This window comes from Chiloscyllium punctatum, chromosome 1 (genome assembly GCF_047496795.1).
Source record: "Chiloscyllium punctatum isolate Juve2018m chromosome 1, sChiPun1.3, whole genome shotgun sequence".
NCBI classification, from domain to species: Eukaryota; Metazoa; Chordata; class Chondrichthyes; order Orectolobiformes; family Hemiscylliidae; genus Chiloscyllium; species Chiloscyllium punctatum.
Window position 1 is genome coordinate 36,265,734 of NC_092739.1, and position 17,929 is coordinate 36,283,662.

The 17,929-nt window shown below is 39.9% G+C and overlaps 1 protein-coding gene across 2 annotated transcripts in view; it reads right to left on the reverse strand.

The window, feature by feature from the left end:
• Nucleotides 1-17,929, reverse strand: part of cnot6l (CCR4-NOT transcription complex, subunit 6-like) — an 89,201-nt gene that overhangs the window by 44,707 nt on the left and 26,565 nt on the right. For both annotated transcript variants that reach the window (XM_072591619.1, XM_072591697.1), the window contains exons 2-3: nucleotides 6,350-6,473; nucleotides 3,579-3,765 (exon numbers count right to left, since the gene is read on the reverse strand). In XM_072591619.1, coding sequence (XP_072447720.1) covers nucleotides 3,579-3,765; nucleotides 6,350-6,461 — 299 coding nt within the window. In that variant the 5' untranslated portion in view covers nucleotides 6,462-6,473. The remainder of the gene's footprint in view (nucleotides 1-3,578; nucleotides 3,766-6,349; nucleotides 6,474-17,929) is intronic.

Here is a 17,929-nt window from a genome sequence, read left to right on the forward strand (position 1 = left end):
GCCAGGATGGAGTCAATTTGTTGTGCTTCAGCATGCCACATGACATGAATAATAGAGTTAATAAAATCAACGGACCATGAAGATTATATGATCTGGCTTCATGGCTGCAGTGCTCAAATCTATGTGCCAAAACTAGTCACCCCTTCACACGAAGCTGCTTTGTGCCAATGTGACAACAGTGTTTGTTCTTTTCTATTTAGAATTACCCTTCACAACCAAATTGAACACTAGGTTAGAACCACTGGTAGTGGCTCTGCAAAACATGGTCACAAAAACTGTCCTTTCAGCCTACTCTAACAATCACATGATCAGGGATCCAATTGGAGGCGAGAGTGACGGCAGTTAATTGTCAATGTGCCCTCTCTGGAAATATTTCAGGATAAAAAGTATGCAAAAAATGTTTTGATAGGCTAGTGGTAGATGTATTCCTTATCAAATCAGCTTCAGGCTTTCACGAATACTTGAAATATTAAGGATTTTTGTTTTTTTAAAAAACAGCATTGTTGAGGAAGCCTAGCCAAACTGGACAGGGCTGTAGATGAAAATCACTGCTTATTTTGAAAGCTGAACAGGATCCTAGTTACAAAATAATTGATGATTGCTACCTTAAAAAAGTACTGACTAATCATTTTGATTCAATCCTTTGAAAACATCAGCAATTGCTTGTGAGACAAAAAAAAAGTGATTTATTTGACACAGTTCGGAGTTTCACGCTGAAAGATGATTAAAGTGCCTGTGTGCAGCCATACTCAACATCCTGTTGTTAGACCCTAAATTGATAGATGTACTAGTTCTGTTTCTGAACAATGGAGTGTTACCAAGCTTTCTTTCCATCAGACATACAACTTGGGAAGAATGACTGGCAGATGTTTTTCATGTGACACAAGTTTGCAGAAATGGCCAAATTCCATCCACTTCTACTTTCGAATATGCTTGCCTGAGGTCTCCCTTATCTGTGGTAGCACCTGAATGATCAGAACCAAAGCTCTGTCAGCTTTGGGACACATGGCTGCCAGAGGGAAATACCAGATTTATGGATGCACTAGGTGGTAAGTTAGATGTCAGCGGAGACATTTCTAACATGATGTTCAACCTTCAAATTCATCCAGGTTCAAGCAGTTACAAATTGATGCCAATACCAACAAGTCTCGGATTACTAAACACATGCAGCAACTTAAATTAGATCTCACCCCCATTGATGCAGTCATTAAGGCATTTGAAAAAATAAGTTTAATTTGTCTTTATTAATATAGATCATGCACTTGACATCTTTATCCACTGATGACTCAAATGATCTGCAAGACTACTTAGTCAAGGGATAGAGAAATTTGCACAAGATGCCTTGATCAGAGTTCCTCTACTTTTTCTGTTGTTTGATAAATGCCTTTATACATTTGTAGCTCATGAAAATATTTATCTAATGTTATGCCTGAGTCTCTAAAAACAGCTCACTCAAGATGTTCTCCATGTTTATGTCATAGTATTGCTTTGAGAACCAGTTCAGTATTATTTGAGATGTTAAAAAGGAATCAATCCAATTTGGTGTTGGAACAAAAAGAAGATTTGGAAGCTACATTTTGTGACTGTTGTTTTCTAGCCACAAGTTAGAAAAGGCTGCATACACAAACTAAATTGTATTGTTGGAGTGTGATTTGGGCCACTGACAGCCAAACAATTGTGTTTTCAAACTGAAGAACAGCTTCTATTACTATTATTTAGACATGACACTAGTGCATAATTATAGTAAACAGTACATTTTCAATTCAACATCAAGAAAATATTTCAGGTTTTTGTCATTTAAAACGAAGGATGTTTGCTGTCAACACATGCTAAATGAAAGTAAATATTCTATAAAATGAATTTACACCAAAGCCAGTCTTCAAAACAACCCAACAGGTTTTCCAATTCTATTCTTCCTGAACTTAGATATTTTACTTTCCTATAATATTTCCTCTCATGCATTGTCCTCTTATCCTGATCACCCTGGCTAAAAAATGGACTTCAAATCTCCTAACAGAGAAAAAAAAAAATTAGTTGTGAAAATGATAATGCAATTGTTCTCAGTTTCAAAGTTGGAATTCCATAAAGTCAGATAAATTTATTTCAGATATCAAAGGAGTCAAATTTTTATACCTAGAAAGCTCTGGATGTCAAATAATTTTATGACGTACAATACCAAAAAAAGACACGAAATCAGTTTGGAAGCTTAGATTTCTTAGCAATTTTGGCAACTTTTGAATCAGTATTTGGTATGTTTAACAGTCATGCATTTCCCAAGAATGTTGTTTTATGATGTATTCATCCAGGATTTGAATAATCGCCTCCAATCCCATGGATATGCAGGAGAAAAAAAAATTTTCTTTGAGATTTAACCCTCAAGTTTCATTGCACCTTGCATTGTTGTCACATCAGGCTTTATGCCTGAACAACAGTGAACATTCAGACATTAATGGGAAGAGGTTCCAAGAACATCCCTCATTCCCAATAAGCCAGAGTGCAAAAATGGAGAATAAAGCAGTTATAAGTGAGAGAAATATCCTCCGTGATCTCCGGAGATTCCAGACTTCCTGGATGCCAAAACGGAGTCAATTTGTTGGGCTTCTGCATGCCACATGGCATCAATAATTTCCTGGGGCTTCTTAATTGGAACAGTTTCATTTAAATCTTTTGATAAGAAACTGTAATAGAAGAAGAAGAAAACTAATCCTCTCTCCAAACCATAAGCAGCCAGAAACCAGATATATCAAAGCTGCATTTTAATCATCAGTCAGGGCAATAGGCACATTTGAAATATGAAAGTTGCCTTCACTTTTTAAATTATCCACTCATAAATCTAAAGATAGTGATTTAAAATATCCTAAAGATAACCTTTATTAATAAAATCACATTTTAAAAAAAGAACAGCATAGATTAAAGTCTAATGCACATCCTCAGAAACAGTATTTTGTTTAAAATATGCTATACAAATAACACTCACAGACATTAGGTCAGATAACTGGAAGACTGATCAAAAGAGAAGAGGTGTTAAGGAATGTTTCAAAGAAGGACAAAAACAAAAACTGAGGGGGGCAAAGAGGAACAGTATTGGAATTAATGCGCAGATGGTGGCTAACTGAAGGTGGAACCACTGTTGGTGGGGGCACTAAAGTTTTAGATGTTCAAGAGGTCACAATTAGATGAACACAAATGTCACACAAAAGTGTGGGGATAAAACATACTACAAAAGAGATAGAGTGGAAAAGCCAGAGTGGAATCCGAAAACAAAAATAGGCATTTTAAATTCAAAATGTTGTTTGCTTTAGATCATAAAAGTTAGCGAGCAGAGGACTAATAGCAGAACTGTTGTGGTTGCATCGGTCATGAAGTTAGACAATTTTGTTTGTCACTATTGTGCTTGTAAATGTGCAATTGCTGATGGTTGAAACTGTTGAAAAACTATTCAGGAAAAGGAATGATCTCAAAAAGGTAAATACTTCAGCGGATATTTGAGAAGAATGGCTCTGATGAAACTACCGTGAGAACTTCTAATTTGCAATAATTGAAGCGTTTGTTAGAAATTGATCTTTAAAATCACTTACCTGAGTGACACCATGTTTCCAAGCTCAGCTGGTAAACTGCGCAACTTATTAGAAGATAGATCCAAATAAGCTAGATTATGGAGCTTGGCAATATCAGGTGGAATGCGTGCAAGATTATTGTCCTTCAGGTGCAGTACAGTCAAGTGTGTTAAAGACCACAATGAAGTACTCAAGCTCCTCACTTTACCTGCATAGGGAAAAGGAATTTGAAAATATTGCTGCATATCTTGACTGAACAGGAAAATATTTTGCCAAATACCTATTGGAATTCTAGAGTGGTGAATGCTTATGTAATCGACTTTGAAGCCTCTTAAAAAGATTGAGACAGCATTTGTAATCTACTAGGTTTCTCCATTGCGGTCATGGTACCTTTATTAGGTCAAGAACTAAAACGTTCTGCTAACATTAACTTTACCAAAAGCACAAACATCAGAGTTATTGATTGTTGAAACCATGCAACAGAGGGGATTCCTGCATCCATAAGGATGGAGAACATCAATGTATAAACCATCACTTTCTGATGCACTGGGCGGCAAATGCCACCAATAAAACACAGCAGCCAGCTCAGGTAAAAGGAGTTAAAATAGAAGCAATTTCCAAAACGTATAAAATTAATAACATTGTACCTACTGAATGCATGTCAAATTTTAACAACTAAATATGTGGGCGGCACGGTGGCACAGTGGTTAGCACTGCTGCCTCACAGCGCCTCAGACCCGGGTTCAATTCCCACCTCAGGCGACTGACTGTGTGGAGTTTGCACATTCTCCCCGTGTCTGCGTGGGTTTCCTCCGGGTGCTCCGGTTTCCTCCCACAGTCCAAAGATGTGCAGGCCAGGTGAATTGGCCATGCTAAATTGCCCATAGTGTTAGGTAAGGGGTAAATGTAGATGTAGGGGTATGGGTGGGTTACGCTTCGGCGGGGCGGTGTGGACTTGTTGGGCCGAAGGGCCTGTTTCCACACTGTAAGTAATCTAATCTAATCTAATCTAATCTAATTCTTTAAAACCAACATTATCACAAGGTAAGTTGGTAATAGGAACAGTGCCACAGGATCTACAATTAATCCACATTTACAGAACAAAATATTAGACCAGTGTCCTCATCTGTTTGATGCAAAGAATGGTAACCTGGGGCTTGAATCAGAATAGTTACTCAGATTGTTTTAAGTCAACTATTGCTCACTTGCAGGTACTTTCTGAAATTGAACATGTTACAACACACTTCAAAGCAGGGTGGGAACCCAGGCCTTCAGACCCAGAGGCAGGGGCACTACCACTGCATCACAAAAGTCCTCTTAGGTAGTTGCTAGTACATTTAACATATCAAAAAAAGTTGGTCAAACCTCTTGGTCAATTTAGCAACTATTCGACGAATTATTTTTCTATTCAACCTGTATTTAGTGATGTTATAACACACCTCTGGAGCTGTGAGACTTGAACTCAGGCCTCTACCACTGTGCCACATGAATTTTCTTTCCCCTTATTTGTTCTTTCTCTACCTTCAGTAGAAGGGTGAAGCTGAGCGAAGATATTGTTATTTTAAAATCAAATCACATAACTGGGACATATTGGCCTTGAACCCAGTTTTCTGACTCACATGTAAGGACTCTCCCAAATACTACAACATTCCTGTCGAGCATTTTTCAAAACAACCTCTGTTCAGATGTGTAATGTCTTTCAAACATGTGGGACTTGAGCCCAAGCCTTCTGGTGCAGAGGTAGGGAGATTACCACTGTGCCACACAGCTGATGATAGACTTCAGTTGCATGCATTTTCTAATCAGAGCTATCACACCACTCTTCTGGAGCAGGCAAGATTTAAACCCAAGCCTTCTGAGTGAATCACTGTACCACAAAAGGCCTTTATTGCTTACTTATAGATATTTTGTAAATCAATCCAGTCATAGTTGCTATTACTTACCTCGAGACCTGGTGGGAATTGAACCCAGGCCTCCTAGCTCAGAGGTAGGTAAACCACCACTGCCGACAACAACTCTCTGATTAGAATCAGATTTCAAACGACGAGAGAGATGTGCCAATCTGCAGTCAAGATTTGATCCACTGGGTGGTACTTAAAAGTGCACAAGTTTTGTTTCCTCTAACTCTTTCTTTCCCTCCTAAAACTTGATCTGGTACAGTTCAAAGAGTGTTGACAATCTTTCAGTATTCTTGCTCAAGTGGTCACCTTTCATGACTAAACCCAAGCCATGTTTTAAAGTTGAATGCCTGCATATTTGGTGGCATCTTGCATAGTGCAGGTTTGCACAGCTATTGGTAACACATGGAACATAAAAAGTTGACTTTATCCTCAAGACCAGCACTAAGTGATGCTCTGAGGCAGTAGCAAACCAACTAGTCATGATATGATTTCGGTCAAGTATACCGGCCAACTCATTTAACAGGCTACATATATGCAAAGCAACAGATTCTAAAGTACAATGAGTTTACTATAAGATTGAGACTCTATTATGTACTGTAAAACACCAGACACAGATGCAATTAGGTCACTCTCCAAAACTGAGGTTACAGTTTAAAAGCCATCTATTTCAAATCAATAGAATTGTCAAAGCTTGCAAAATAAACAGCGAGGAGAGAAAGAACTCCGACACAACAAATAACAGAATGCCAAATGATCCTGAAAGAAGAGGAGGTACAAATAACACAACATTTCACTTCCTGTATTTCAACTTCAATGGAAACTGCAAATAGCTAAAAACTCTCATCGCACGAAGAAAGAGATAGCAGCATTTTAACAGTTACATCTACTTACCCGAGATTTCTAATTCTGCCCAGTGTGTTTTCTTCCCATTGGCTGCTTCTTCTAATGACATGATTGCATATATTCTTTGTAGATCTTTTGGATCATATTTTTCCTTTGGCATTCCTATGGAATTCTGGGGGAGAAAAAAATCTCTCATCAACATAACAGAGCAAACTGCACTTTATGAAGAAATATAGTGAAAAAGGCAAAAAAAAACTTTCCAGTTTACTTGTAGCTGGTAATCAGCAAGTGACACTGTTTGGGTTACATTTGGTTCAGTGATTTTTAAATGAACATTTGCAGAACCACAAATTGAAGTATTACCTCAAACTTATTCAAATATTTATATAGTATTGATTTATTTTTAAAATATCCTCAAGCAAAGACAAGAGGAGAAGATAAAAGATTACTTGAGCATTTACAGGCTGCATAATAAGTACTAAAGAGAAAAGTGAGGACTGCAGATGCCGGAGATCAGAGTAGGAGAGTGTGGTACTGGAAAAGCACAGCCGGTCAGACAGCATTCAAGCAGCAGGAGAATCAGATGTTGTTTCAAGCACAAGCCCTTCATCAGGAATGAAGTTTTTGGCTTATGCTCAAAAATATCCATTCTCCAGCTCCACAGATGCCTGACTGGCTGAGCTTTTCCAGCACCACATTCTTCAACTACACAATAGGCATATCAAGTCAAGGTTCTGTGGCAGGACCACTTTTTTAAAATACCTTAGAAGTGACAATATATTGGAATAAGAAGTAATATTTTCACATTTATTAAGGATGCCAAATTTGAAGTGTGGCAGACAATGAGAATGAGCATATCAGACAGACAGAACAGGCAGTTGGAATAAATACAGACAAATAGCAAAGTGCTATTTTTGATTGGGACACAGGAAAAACAATACAGACTTAACGGCACAATTCTAAAGAATGTTCAGGAACACAGGGATTTAAAGTTTCATGGGGATTGACCTTTGAAGATGGGAGGCCATGTTGGGAGAGTAGTTAGCAAAGTACATGCAATGCTGGGCTTCAGTAATGGAAGTAAGTGTACAAAAGCATGGGAGTTATGTTGAAACTTTACTTTAACATGCTTTGGTTAGGCTCAACTAGGTATTGCATCCTGTTTTGGTCACCATACTTAAGGATGAGAAGATGCTCAAGATATCCCAGAAATTTAGCACAATTGATCCAGGACTAAAAGGGATTTTAGCTACAGGATTAGATTGGAAAGTTGAAGATGCCATCTTTGGATCAAAGCAAGTTGAGGAGAGATCTGATTGAGAGTTACAAGGTTATGACAAATTAAATTTTAAAAAAAAGTAGACAAAGAAAAGCTGCTCCCATTTGTTGATAGCACAAGAAGTAGGGGTCACAGATTTAACTGTTTTGGAGAAGAAATGTTTAAGGGAAAGGGAGAGAGAGGTTTTTTTTAAAAACATTGCAGCAAGTAATAATGATCTGTAACTTTATGTTAATGATGGTGATGAAAGCAGAGACAAGTAAGAATTTTAGAAGGAAATAACTTTGGGACTTGTGAAAATCCAAATCTGTGTAGGTTTGATTGCAGGAACAGAACTGATTGGGACTTTCCCCAGAGATCACATATGAACTCAATAAGCCAAATGGATTCCTTGGTCATTGAACATAGAACATAGAACAATACAGCGCAGAACAGGCCCTTCGGCCATCGATGTTGCGCTGACCTGTGAACTATTCTCAGCTCGTCCCCCGACACGATCCCAATCATCATCTATGTGCTTATCTAAGGATTGTTTAAATCTCCCTAATGTGGCAGAGTTGACTACATTAGCAGGTAGGGCATTCCACGCCCTTACCACTCTCTGCATAAAGATCCTGCCTCTGACATCTGCCTTAAATCTATCACCCCACAATTTGTAGTTGTGCCCCCTTATACAAAGCTGACGTCATCATCCTAGGAAAAAGACTTTCACTGTCTACTCTATTTAATTCTCTGATCATCTTGTATGTCTCTATCAAATCCCCTCTTAGCCTTCTTCTTTTCAATGGGAACACACCCACGTCTCTCAGCCTTTCCGACTAAGACCTTCCCTCCAGACCAGGCAACATCCTGTTAAATCTCCTCTGCACCTTTTCCAATTCTTCCACATCATTCCCAAAATATGGTGACTATAACTGTACATATTATTCCAGGTGTGGCCACACTAGCATTTTGTATAGTTGCAGCATGATATTGCAACTCTGGAACTCAATCCATCTAGAAATGAAACCTAACACACCGTATGCCTTCTTAACAGCACTATCCACCTGGGTGGCAATTTTCAGGGATCTATGTACATGGACTCCAAGATCCCTCTGCACATCCACACTAACAAGAATCTTACAATTGACCCAGTACTCGGCCTTCCTGTTACTCTTCCCAAAGTGCATCACTTAATATTTAGCTGCATTGAACTCCATTTGCCACATCTCAGCCCAATTCTGCAGTTTATCTAAGTCCCCCTGCAAACTGTAACATTCTTCCAAACTGTCCACTTTAGTGTCATCTGCAAATTTACTAATCCATCCACCTATGCCTGCGTCGAAGTCATTTACAAAATGACAAACAGTAGTGGTCCTAAAACAGATCCTTGTGGCACACCACTGGTAACTGGACTCCAGGCTGAATATTTTCCATCAACCACCACTCACTGCCTTCCTTTTAGAAAGCCAGTTTCTAATCCAAACTCCTAAATTACCCTCAATTCCATGCCTCTGCATTTTCTCCAACAGCCTACCATGTGGAACCTTATCAAATGCTTTACTGAAGTCCATGTATACCACATCAACTGCCCTACCCTCATCTACATGCTTGGTCACCTTCTCAAAAAACTCAATGAGGTTTGAGTGACATGGCTTGCCCTTGACGAAACCATGTTGACTGTCTTAAATCAAATTGTTACTTGCTAGATGATTATAATCTTATAATCCTTTCTCTTATAATCCTTTCCAAAACCTTTCCTACAAAAGTAAGGCTCACTGCTCTGTAATTACCTGGGTCATCTGTACTGCCCTTCTTGAACAGGGGCATATTTGTAATCCTCTAAATTTGTACTAAGTTTGTAGACAATGACAACTCAAATATCAAAGCCAAAGGCTCTGCTATCTCCTCCCTAGCTTCCCAGAGAATCCTCGGATAAATCCCATCCGGCCCAGGGGACTGGTCTACTTTCACTCCTTCTAGAGTTGATGACACCTGTTCGTAACTAACCAACCTCGATCCTTTCTAGTCTAATATCGCGTACCTCATTCTTCTCCGCTACAATATTCTCCTTTTCCCCGAGTGAAAACCGATGAGAAGTGTTAGTTTAGCACCTCTCCGATCTCCACAGGGTCGACACACAACTTCCCACTTCTGTCTTTGACTGGCCCTATTCCTACCTAGTCAGTCATTCTTTTATTCCTCACATACCTACAGAAAGCTTTAGGGTTCTCCTTTATTCTATTTGCTAAGGACTGCTTGTGTCCTCTCTTTGCTCTTCTTAATTCACTCTTTAAATCCTTCCTAGTTGATCTGCAACTCTCCATCGCCCCTTCTGAACCATCGTGCCTCATCAACACATAAGCATGAGGAGGCTTAACGAGAGCTATAATTTCTGTAGTAAACCATGGTTCCATACTTCATGACTTCCTCCCTGCCTGACAGGGACATACCTATCAAGGATATGCAATATCCGTTCCTTAAACCAACCCCAAATTTCCATTGTCTGCATCCCCTGCATTTTGCTACCCCATTCTATGCATCCTAATTCTTGTCTAATCACATTATAATTGCCTTTGCCCCAATCGATAACTCTTGACCTGTGGCATGTACCTATCCATCGCTAAATTAAACGTAACTGAATTATGGTCACTCTCTCCAAAGAGCTCATCTGCAACTAAATCAAACAACTGGCCCGGTTCATTACCAAACACCAGATCCAGTGTGGCCTCTCCTGTTGGCCCTTTGATATACTGTGTCAGGAAACCCTCCTGTACATATTGGATGGTTCAGTTTTTGCCCAACGTACTAGATTTATAGCATTTCTAGTCAATGTTGGGGAAGTTAAAGTCCCCCATAATGACCACCCTGTTCCTGTCACTCCTACCCAGAAGAGTTTTGCTAATCCTTTCTTTCACCTCCCTGGAACTCTGCGGAGGCCTATAAAAAACTCCAAGCAGTGGGAAACTCTCCTCCCCAGTTTCTCACCTCAGCCCACACTACCCCAGTAGATGAGTCCTCGTCAAAAAGTTCTTTCAGCCACCGTTATACAATCCTTGACTAGCAAGGCCACACCTCCCCCTCTTTTACCACCTTGCCTGTTCTGAATGAAAGATCTAAACTCTGGAACCTGCAACATCCATTCCTCACCCTGCTCTATCCATGTCTCCGAAATGGCCACAACATCGAAGTCCCATGTACCTATCCATGCTGCAAGCTCACCTACCTTCTTTCAGATACTTCTGGTGTTGAAGTAGACATACGTCAAACCAGTTTGCTGTCTGCCAGCACATTGTGACCTGTAAACCCTGTCCTTGTCCTCTCTACTCTCATCCTCCAGTGCACTGCAACTACACCTCAGGTTCCCATCCCCCTGCTGAACTAGTTTAAACCCACTTGAATAGCACCAGCAAGTTTCCTACCCAGGATATATTCGTCCCCCTCTGGTTCAAATGAAGACAGTCCTGTTTGTACTTTGAATTTCATTCGCTAATTGCTCGCTCAATCTTTTCAATGCTCATTGTTGTCAATGAGTATTCTTTCCAAATCTTCCCCTTCCATCCTTTAGCGTAGGTTGGTATTTCAGTCATTACAATGTGACTAGTCAGCATGGATTGCAACAACAACAAAAAAAAAAGGAAAAAAAGTTGCTTAATCAACCTTCTTAAATTGAGAACATAAGAGAGTGCAGATAATGGTTACACACCAACTATAATTTGTGGATTTCCAAGAGGGCTTCAATAAGTACCAATGATAAGCAGAAGAATAAAAAGTGTCAGAGAATGTAAAGTCAAGGAACATGTTGCAGAATAATTCGCCCTCAAGTCAGCAAACAAGTCAGAGAATGGGAGTAAAAAGATAGTTATTCAGGAGTGGCAGAAGAAGGTGGGACAAGGGGTTTGATAAAAACGAATGCTGAACTTAGCTGCGCATAAATGACATCAAATCAAAAACACAATTTCCAAATTTGCAGAAACTAAAAAAGGGAACATCCAAACAGAATAGTACTGCAAAATGAAAAAAAAAGGACTTTAGTAAACTTGCAGAATGAGCAAACAATTAACAAAATGAAGTTCAATATAGACAAAATGTAAGGCGCTACAATTTGGCAGCAAAAAAAAAAAAAAAATTTTTTTTAAAAAGTTACTTACCACTTGGAAGGGGCATGTCTAGGTGGGATACAGAAACAGGATGGCAGGATACAAAGCAACCAAATCATTAAAAAGTTGTACCCTGGTTAACAAAGCATGTAAAAAAAAAGAGATGTATTGTGAGAGGAACAGAATGGAAGTGGAGGAGTTAGGCCATGTAGATAGATCCCTCAAATCCAACAACCTTAGGAACCAATGTCAGGGACTAAATTATCCATGCAGCACTGCCACCATTGCTCGTTTTTAGGCTGGCAATTTGGGACAAAGAAAGTCAGGTGGGATCAGGTGTCACTTGGGAGCACCTGTGACAGGCCAGTCTAGAAAGCAGTGAACTAAGCTGGACTGATTTGGAGAGTTGAACCGGGAACCTTCCTCGTCACAATGGACGTTTCCGCACTCTACACCAGCATCCCCCACAATGATGGCATCACGACAACAGCCTCAGTACTCAACACCAACAACTGCCAATCTCCAAACACCATCCTACAACTCATCCGCTTTATCCTTGATCACGTCTTCACCTTTGACAACCAGTTCTTCATCCAGACACACAGAACAACCATGGGGACCAAACTTGCACCCCAATATGCTAATATTTTTTACCCACAGGTTCGAACAAGACTTCTTCTGTATGTAGGATCTCCAACCAACACTGTACACCAGGTACATTGACAACATTTTCTTCCTCTGGACCCATGGTGAGGAGTCACTGATAAAACTACACAGTGACATCAACAAGTTTCATCCCACCATCAAACTCACCATGGATTAATCTCAGCTATCTGTCTCATTCTTGGACACGTGCGTCTCCATCAAGGCTGGACACCTCAGCACCACACTCTACCGCAAACCCACAGACAACCTCACAATGCTACACTTCTCCAACTTCCACCCAAAACATATTAAAAACAGCCGTCCCCAATGGACAAGCCCTACGCATACACTGGATCTGCTCAGATGAGGAAGAATGTGACGGACACCTGGAAGTACTCAGGGATGCCCTCACAAGAACGGGGTAGATTGCCCAACTCATCAACCGCCAGTTCCAACGTGCCACAGCAAGGAACCATAATGACCTCCTCAGGAGACAGACGTGCTGCAACTGACAGGGTACCCTTGGTTGTTCAGTATTTCCCAGGAGCTGAAATATTACACTATGTTCTTTGTGACCTGCAACACATTATCAATGAGGATGAGCACCGCACCAAGACCTTCCCCACACCTCCACTATTTGCCTTTAAACAACCACCAAACCTCAAACAGATCGCTGTTCGTAGCAAGCTGTCTGGCTCTCAGGACAACTCCATACAACCCTGTCACAGTAGGCGCTGCAAGATGTGTCAGAGTGTGGACATAGGTACCACCATTACACGTGGGGACACCTCCCACCTTGTACATGGCAGGTACTCATGTGACTCAGCCAATGTTGTCTATCTTATACAATGCAGTCAAGGATGCCCAGAGACAAGGTACATTGGGGGTACCGAGTAAAGGCTACGACAACAGATCAATGAGCACCGTACAACAATCAACAGACAGGAGAGTTCCCTCCCAGTTGGGGAACACTTCAGTGGTCCAGGACATTCAGCCTCGGACCTTCGGGTGACCATCCTCCAAGGTGGACTTCGGGACAGGCAGCAGAGAAAAGTGGCCGAGCAGAGGCTGATAGCTAAGTTCGGTACCCATAGGGAGGGCCTCAACCGGGATCTTGGGTTCATGTCACATTACAGGTGATCACCATTGCACTACACACACACACACACACTTTGTGGGGTGACTTTGTACTTGCAGGGTTACATTGTACTTTGCTCAAAAACTGCATGAATTTATGTAAAACTCACTTTTTAGATTGGAATCAATCTAAACATCATGGCATAGACAGAGAACACAGGGGGCCGACACCTTCAACATATTGTCTAGCTATCACCGTTGTTAACAGCCAACCCGAAAATGCAACTTTTAAATATTAAAAAAAGTTTTGTGATTTACACACGAAAGAAGTGAAATTATCACTGTATTCTAACAGATAAAAAGCTTAACAGACAATGTATAATTTCAGTTACATCACACTGTACATCTTTGCTATAGATTTTGTGTTAGGACAGAGACCTCCACTACCACCTGATGACGGAGCGACCCTTCGAAAGCTGGTGTGCTTCCGATTAGACCTGCTGGACAATACCCTGGTGTTGTGTGGTTTCTAACTAAGCTGGAGGCATCCTGCACCAATGCACAGCCGGTTGGATTATCCGTGCAGGTCGTTTTGTTGAGACCTTCACTCGATTACGATTAATGCATAGGTCATAGGGAAGGGGCCCCTCCTCCAGACGAGGACAAGGACGAGGACACATAACACCAGAGTCTTGCCACACAATTGATGACATTCATCAGTGGTATAAGTTTGGAAAATGTCCCGTGCCCTCTTCTTCTTTAGCAGCCTCTCCCTATACCTTTTTGACTTCCTATTCCTCACTGCAGCTGATAAAAGGGGCTACCCTCCAAAAGCTTGTGATTTCAAATTAACCTGTTGGACTATAATCTGATGTTGCACAATTTTGGATTTAGAGGATTAAAAGAAGGAGGCTTGTCCAAATGTCCAAACAATTCTTTGTTCATCCTCACCTCTGCTTCGCCCAGCCATTGTTCTACACTGGGGGTATTGCTATGCTACAAATCCAAGTATTTGTATAAATTAAAACTATGCAAAGAAAGTGATGCGCCGCTGCAGAGGGAAAACAAAATTACTAACACAGATTGCTGTACAAACTGCCCACACTTTAGCTATATTATGTAAAGTGAACACTTGGCATACCACGAATGCACAGATTATTTTGAACATTCAGTTGGGAGTTCAACCCAAGGGAGAAAATAAACTGTTCATTTATTTCACTTCAGTTTTACAGTTTTATTGCTGTGGACAGGAAAACCACATGGGTTGTAGCATGAATTGGAGAGAGGGTGGCTCAACAAAGTGCAAAGGCAAAGGCAGTGATTTTATTTGGAGGCAAGTTTAAGTATCCATTCTAACTTATTTGTAAAAAAGTGTTTTCCAAAAGATAGATTAGGACTGATTTTGATATTTCCCTACAAAACTAGGTATATGCATTGGATTTGATCCATGCAAACTAATGGCAGACATAAAAAAGGTACTAAGTAAATATAGGTCTGCCTTTCCCACAGCTAACAAAGCCAGCTGTTGCAAAGTTGTGTCAATGTCTGAGATAAACAGGTAGGCACATTTCACCCACTTAGCTAAAAGCTGCTGTTTATAGTTCTCTGCTCTTAACATGCCACTTTTTTTTAAATATAAAGGTGGAAGGTTGTGCAGCACTAGATTTGTCAGAGCAGTCCATCTGTTATTGTAACTTTGACACAAATCAGCAACAGCAGACAAAAACACAATACTGAAAAGCATAAATTAGTTAAGTTGGAAATGGAAATGTTCACTTTTCAATGTTCAAAACACAAACTAATCAAGCCCTGAAGGCTGGATGCACTAATGTTTTGTTTCCCAAAATTTAAAAATCAGGATATGCTTGCAACACATGATGCCATGCCCTCTATAAAAGCTGCAGTTTGGAAAAAAAACAAAATTTCAATGTAAACAGAAATTACCTTGGCACAAGAGAGCACAGCATAACAGAAAAATTCTAATCAAAATTACTGACAATATTGATTAATGTACAAGATCACTGAATAAGAAACTGGAGGATGCAGGAGTGAAAAGAGCAGGATGGTTAAGATTTTAACAAACCCACAGAAACTTAACTATTTTTTTCAACTTAATATGATGTTATCTCTACACACAGTTGTCTGATCTTATTTCCTTTCTATCGCCTGTAATATTGCTCTAAAGGGAACAATCTCCTTGTTCAACACCTTGAAACTGTTCAACAAATAATCCCAATAACTCAAAAACTTTATATAGTTATTATATTATCCTGCTATCTATACAACAAAGATTTTCAGAAGAGATTGACAAAGATGCCTTACACAAAACACATTAAAACCAAATAATTAGTTGTAGGTGTATAGCAATGAAAATAAAATCCACTGGGATTGACAGAAAAAGGAGTTATTTGGTTTGGAAGTGATGCACCTGACATATTAGTTCTGGATTCATTTGTGTTCTTAACATATTCTGATGATTTGGATGGGCATTAAAAGCACAATATTGAAACTGATGCTCTGCTAAGGTACAAGCAAACAGTACACTTGGGTATCCATCATAGTATGATATACATAAAACCAAACGAACTTTGTGCGAATGCATTTTAACCTAGTTAACCTATGGAAACCGGGTGTTGAAAATTCATATGGAGAACATACAAACAAGGGGCAGAAGGATGACATTCAGCTCGTTAAGCCTGCTGTAGCTGTGAAATGGCAATCTAATTGTAACCACAAATACACACTTCTGACTTGCCCAGAAAATCTTTCACCCACTTGCTTACCCCAGAATTTATCCCCTTCGGCCTCAAAAACATAAAGACTTTGTATCCACCACATTTTTGGGGACGAGTGCTCCCTTGATTCACAACCCTCGAAGGGAAAAAAACTTCAGTGATTCATAGAAAGGTCACAGCAGAGAAAAAGGTCATTTAACCCGTCTGAATAAGCTAGCCACCATTTGGATTACACGCATAGAGATTACAGCATGGAAACAGACCCTATGGTCCAACTCGGCCATGCCAACCAGATATCCTAAATTAATCTAGTCCCATTTGCCAACACTTTGCCCATATTCTTCATATTCATATACCCATCCAGGTGCCTTTTAAAATGTTCTAGTTGTAGCAGCCACCATCACTTCTTCTGGTTGCTCATTCCATACAGGCACCACCCTCTGCATCAAGAAGTCGCACCTTAGCTTCCTTTTAAAATCTTTCCCCTCTCACCCTAAAGCTCTAGTATCTACTCCACAAGGCTTACAGGTTCTTGCACTTCAGGTGCAGGTTCAAGATTTATTTTTAGGAGGTTGAGGGTTTCCACCTCAAAATAACAAATGAGGCAGAAAGTTTCAGGCACTCAATAGTTTCTGGACGAGCAAGTATTTCCTTAAATCCCATCAAACGACAACAACACAGCTTATCTAAAAAAAAGTGTTAGATTCAGTAACATTACAGAAGTGCGGCAACGTGCTGCTCAGCACACAATTGAAGCACAACTCTTTCAGATGTCCTATCCAGCAGTAAAGAACCACGAAGCAGTGCTAAAATCTGTTGGCAAATTAACAGTATCACAAATAGCTAAAATCAGCTTTCTCTGATGCTTTGTGGTTAGTACCTTTTAGAATACACTACATTAAAAATTGAAGGGTAAACGATTGTTTTTCCATTCCAATAGTAACAGGTTAGACAGCATTTATAGAAAAGGAAGATACTAAACAAACTATTGGGATTAAAGGCAGACAAATCCCAGGGCCAGATGGCCTAAAACCTAGAGTTATAAAAATGAAGTGGCAACAGTGATGACGAATGCCAAATTCCCTGGATTCTGGAAAGATTCTCGAAAAATGCTATAACGTCCTTATTCAAAAACGAGGGGGCGCAGAAAGTAGGAAACTCTAGATCAGTTAGTTTAACTTCTTTTGTTGGGAGGTTGTTAAGAATCGAGAATTAATGAAGTTGTAATGGGACATTTGCAATTCAAAGTCAGCATGGTTCTATGAAGGGTAAATCACGTTTGACTGATTTGCTAGGGTTGTTCAAAAGATCTAACAAGCAAATTGGATAATGGGGGTCCTTTAGATGTAGTATATCTGGACCAAGAAGGCATTTGATAACTTGCTGCTCAAAAGCTTAGTACAGAAGGTAGGAACACATAGGTTTTGGGGTAATATGTTAATTGGAATGCAGGATAGGATGAGTCAGAAAAGCATGAGTATTTTCTGGTTGACACATGGTGGGGTAGCAGAGGATTTGGACCTCAGATACAACTATTTACAATCCCACTAAAGACTTGGATGCAGGGATAGAATGTATGACAGTCAAATTTGCAGATGCACTAAAATTAATGAGAAAGTGAGTTGCAAAGAAGAAATAAGAAACTTACCAATGAATAGGGATTGGATAGCTGAAATGAGCCAAAATTTAGCAGATGGAGTTCAGGGTTAAGTGTGAGGGTATGATCAGATGAATAATAGGCTATGTATTATCTAAATGCAGAGAAACTTAAAAAAATGCTTTGGAGCCTTCTTTACCACCTTACCCACTTGTA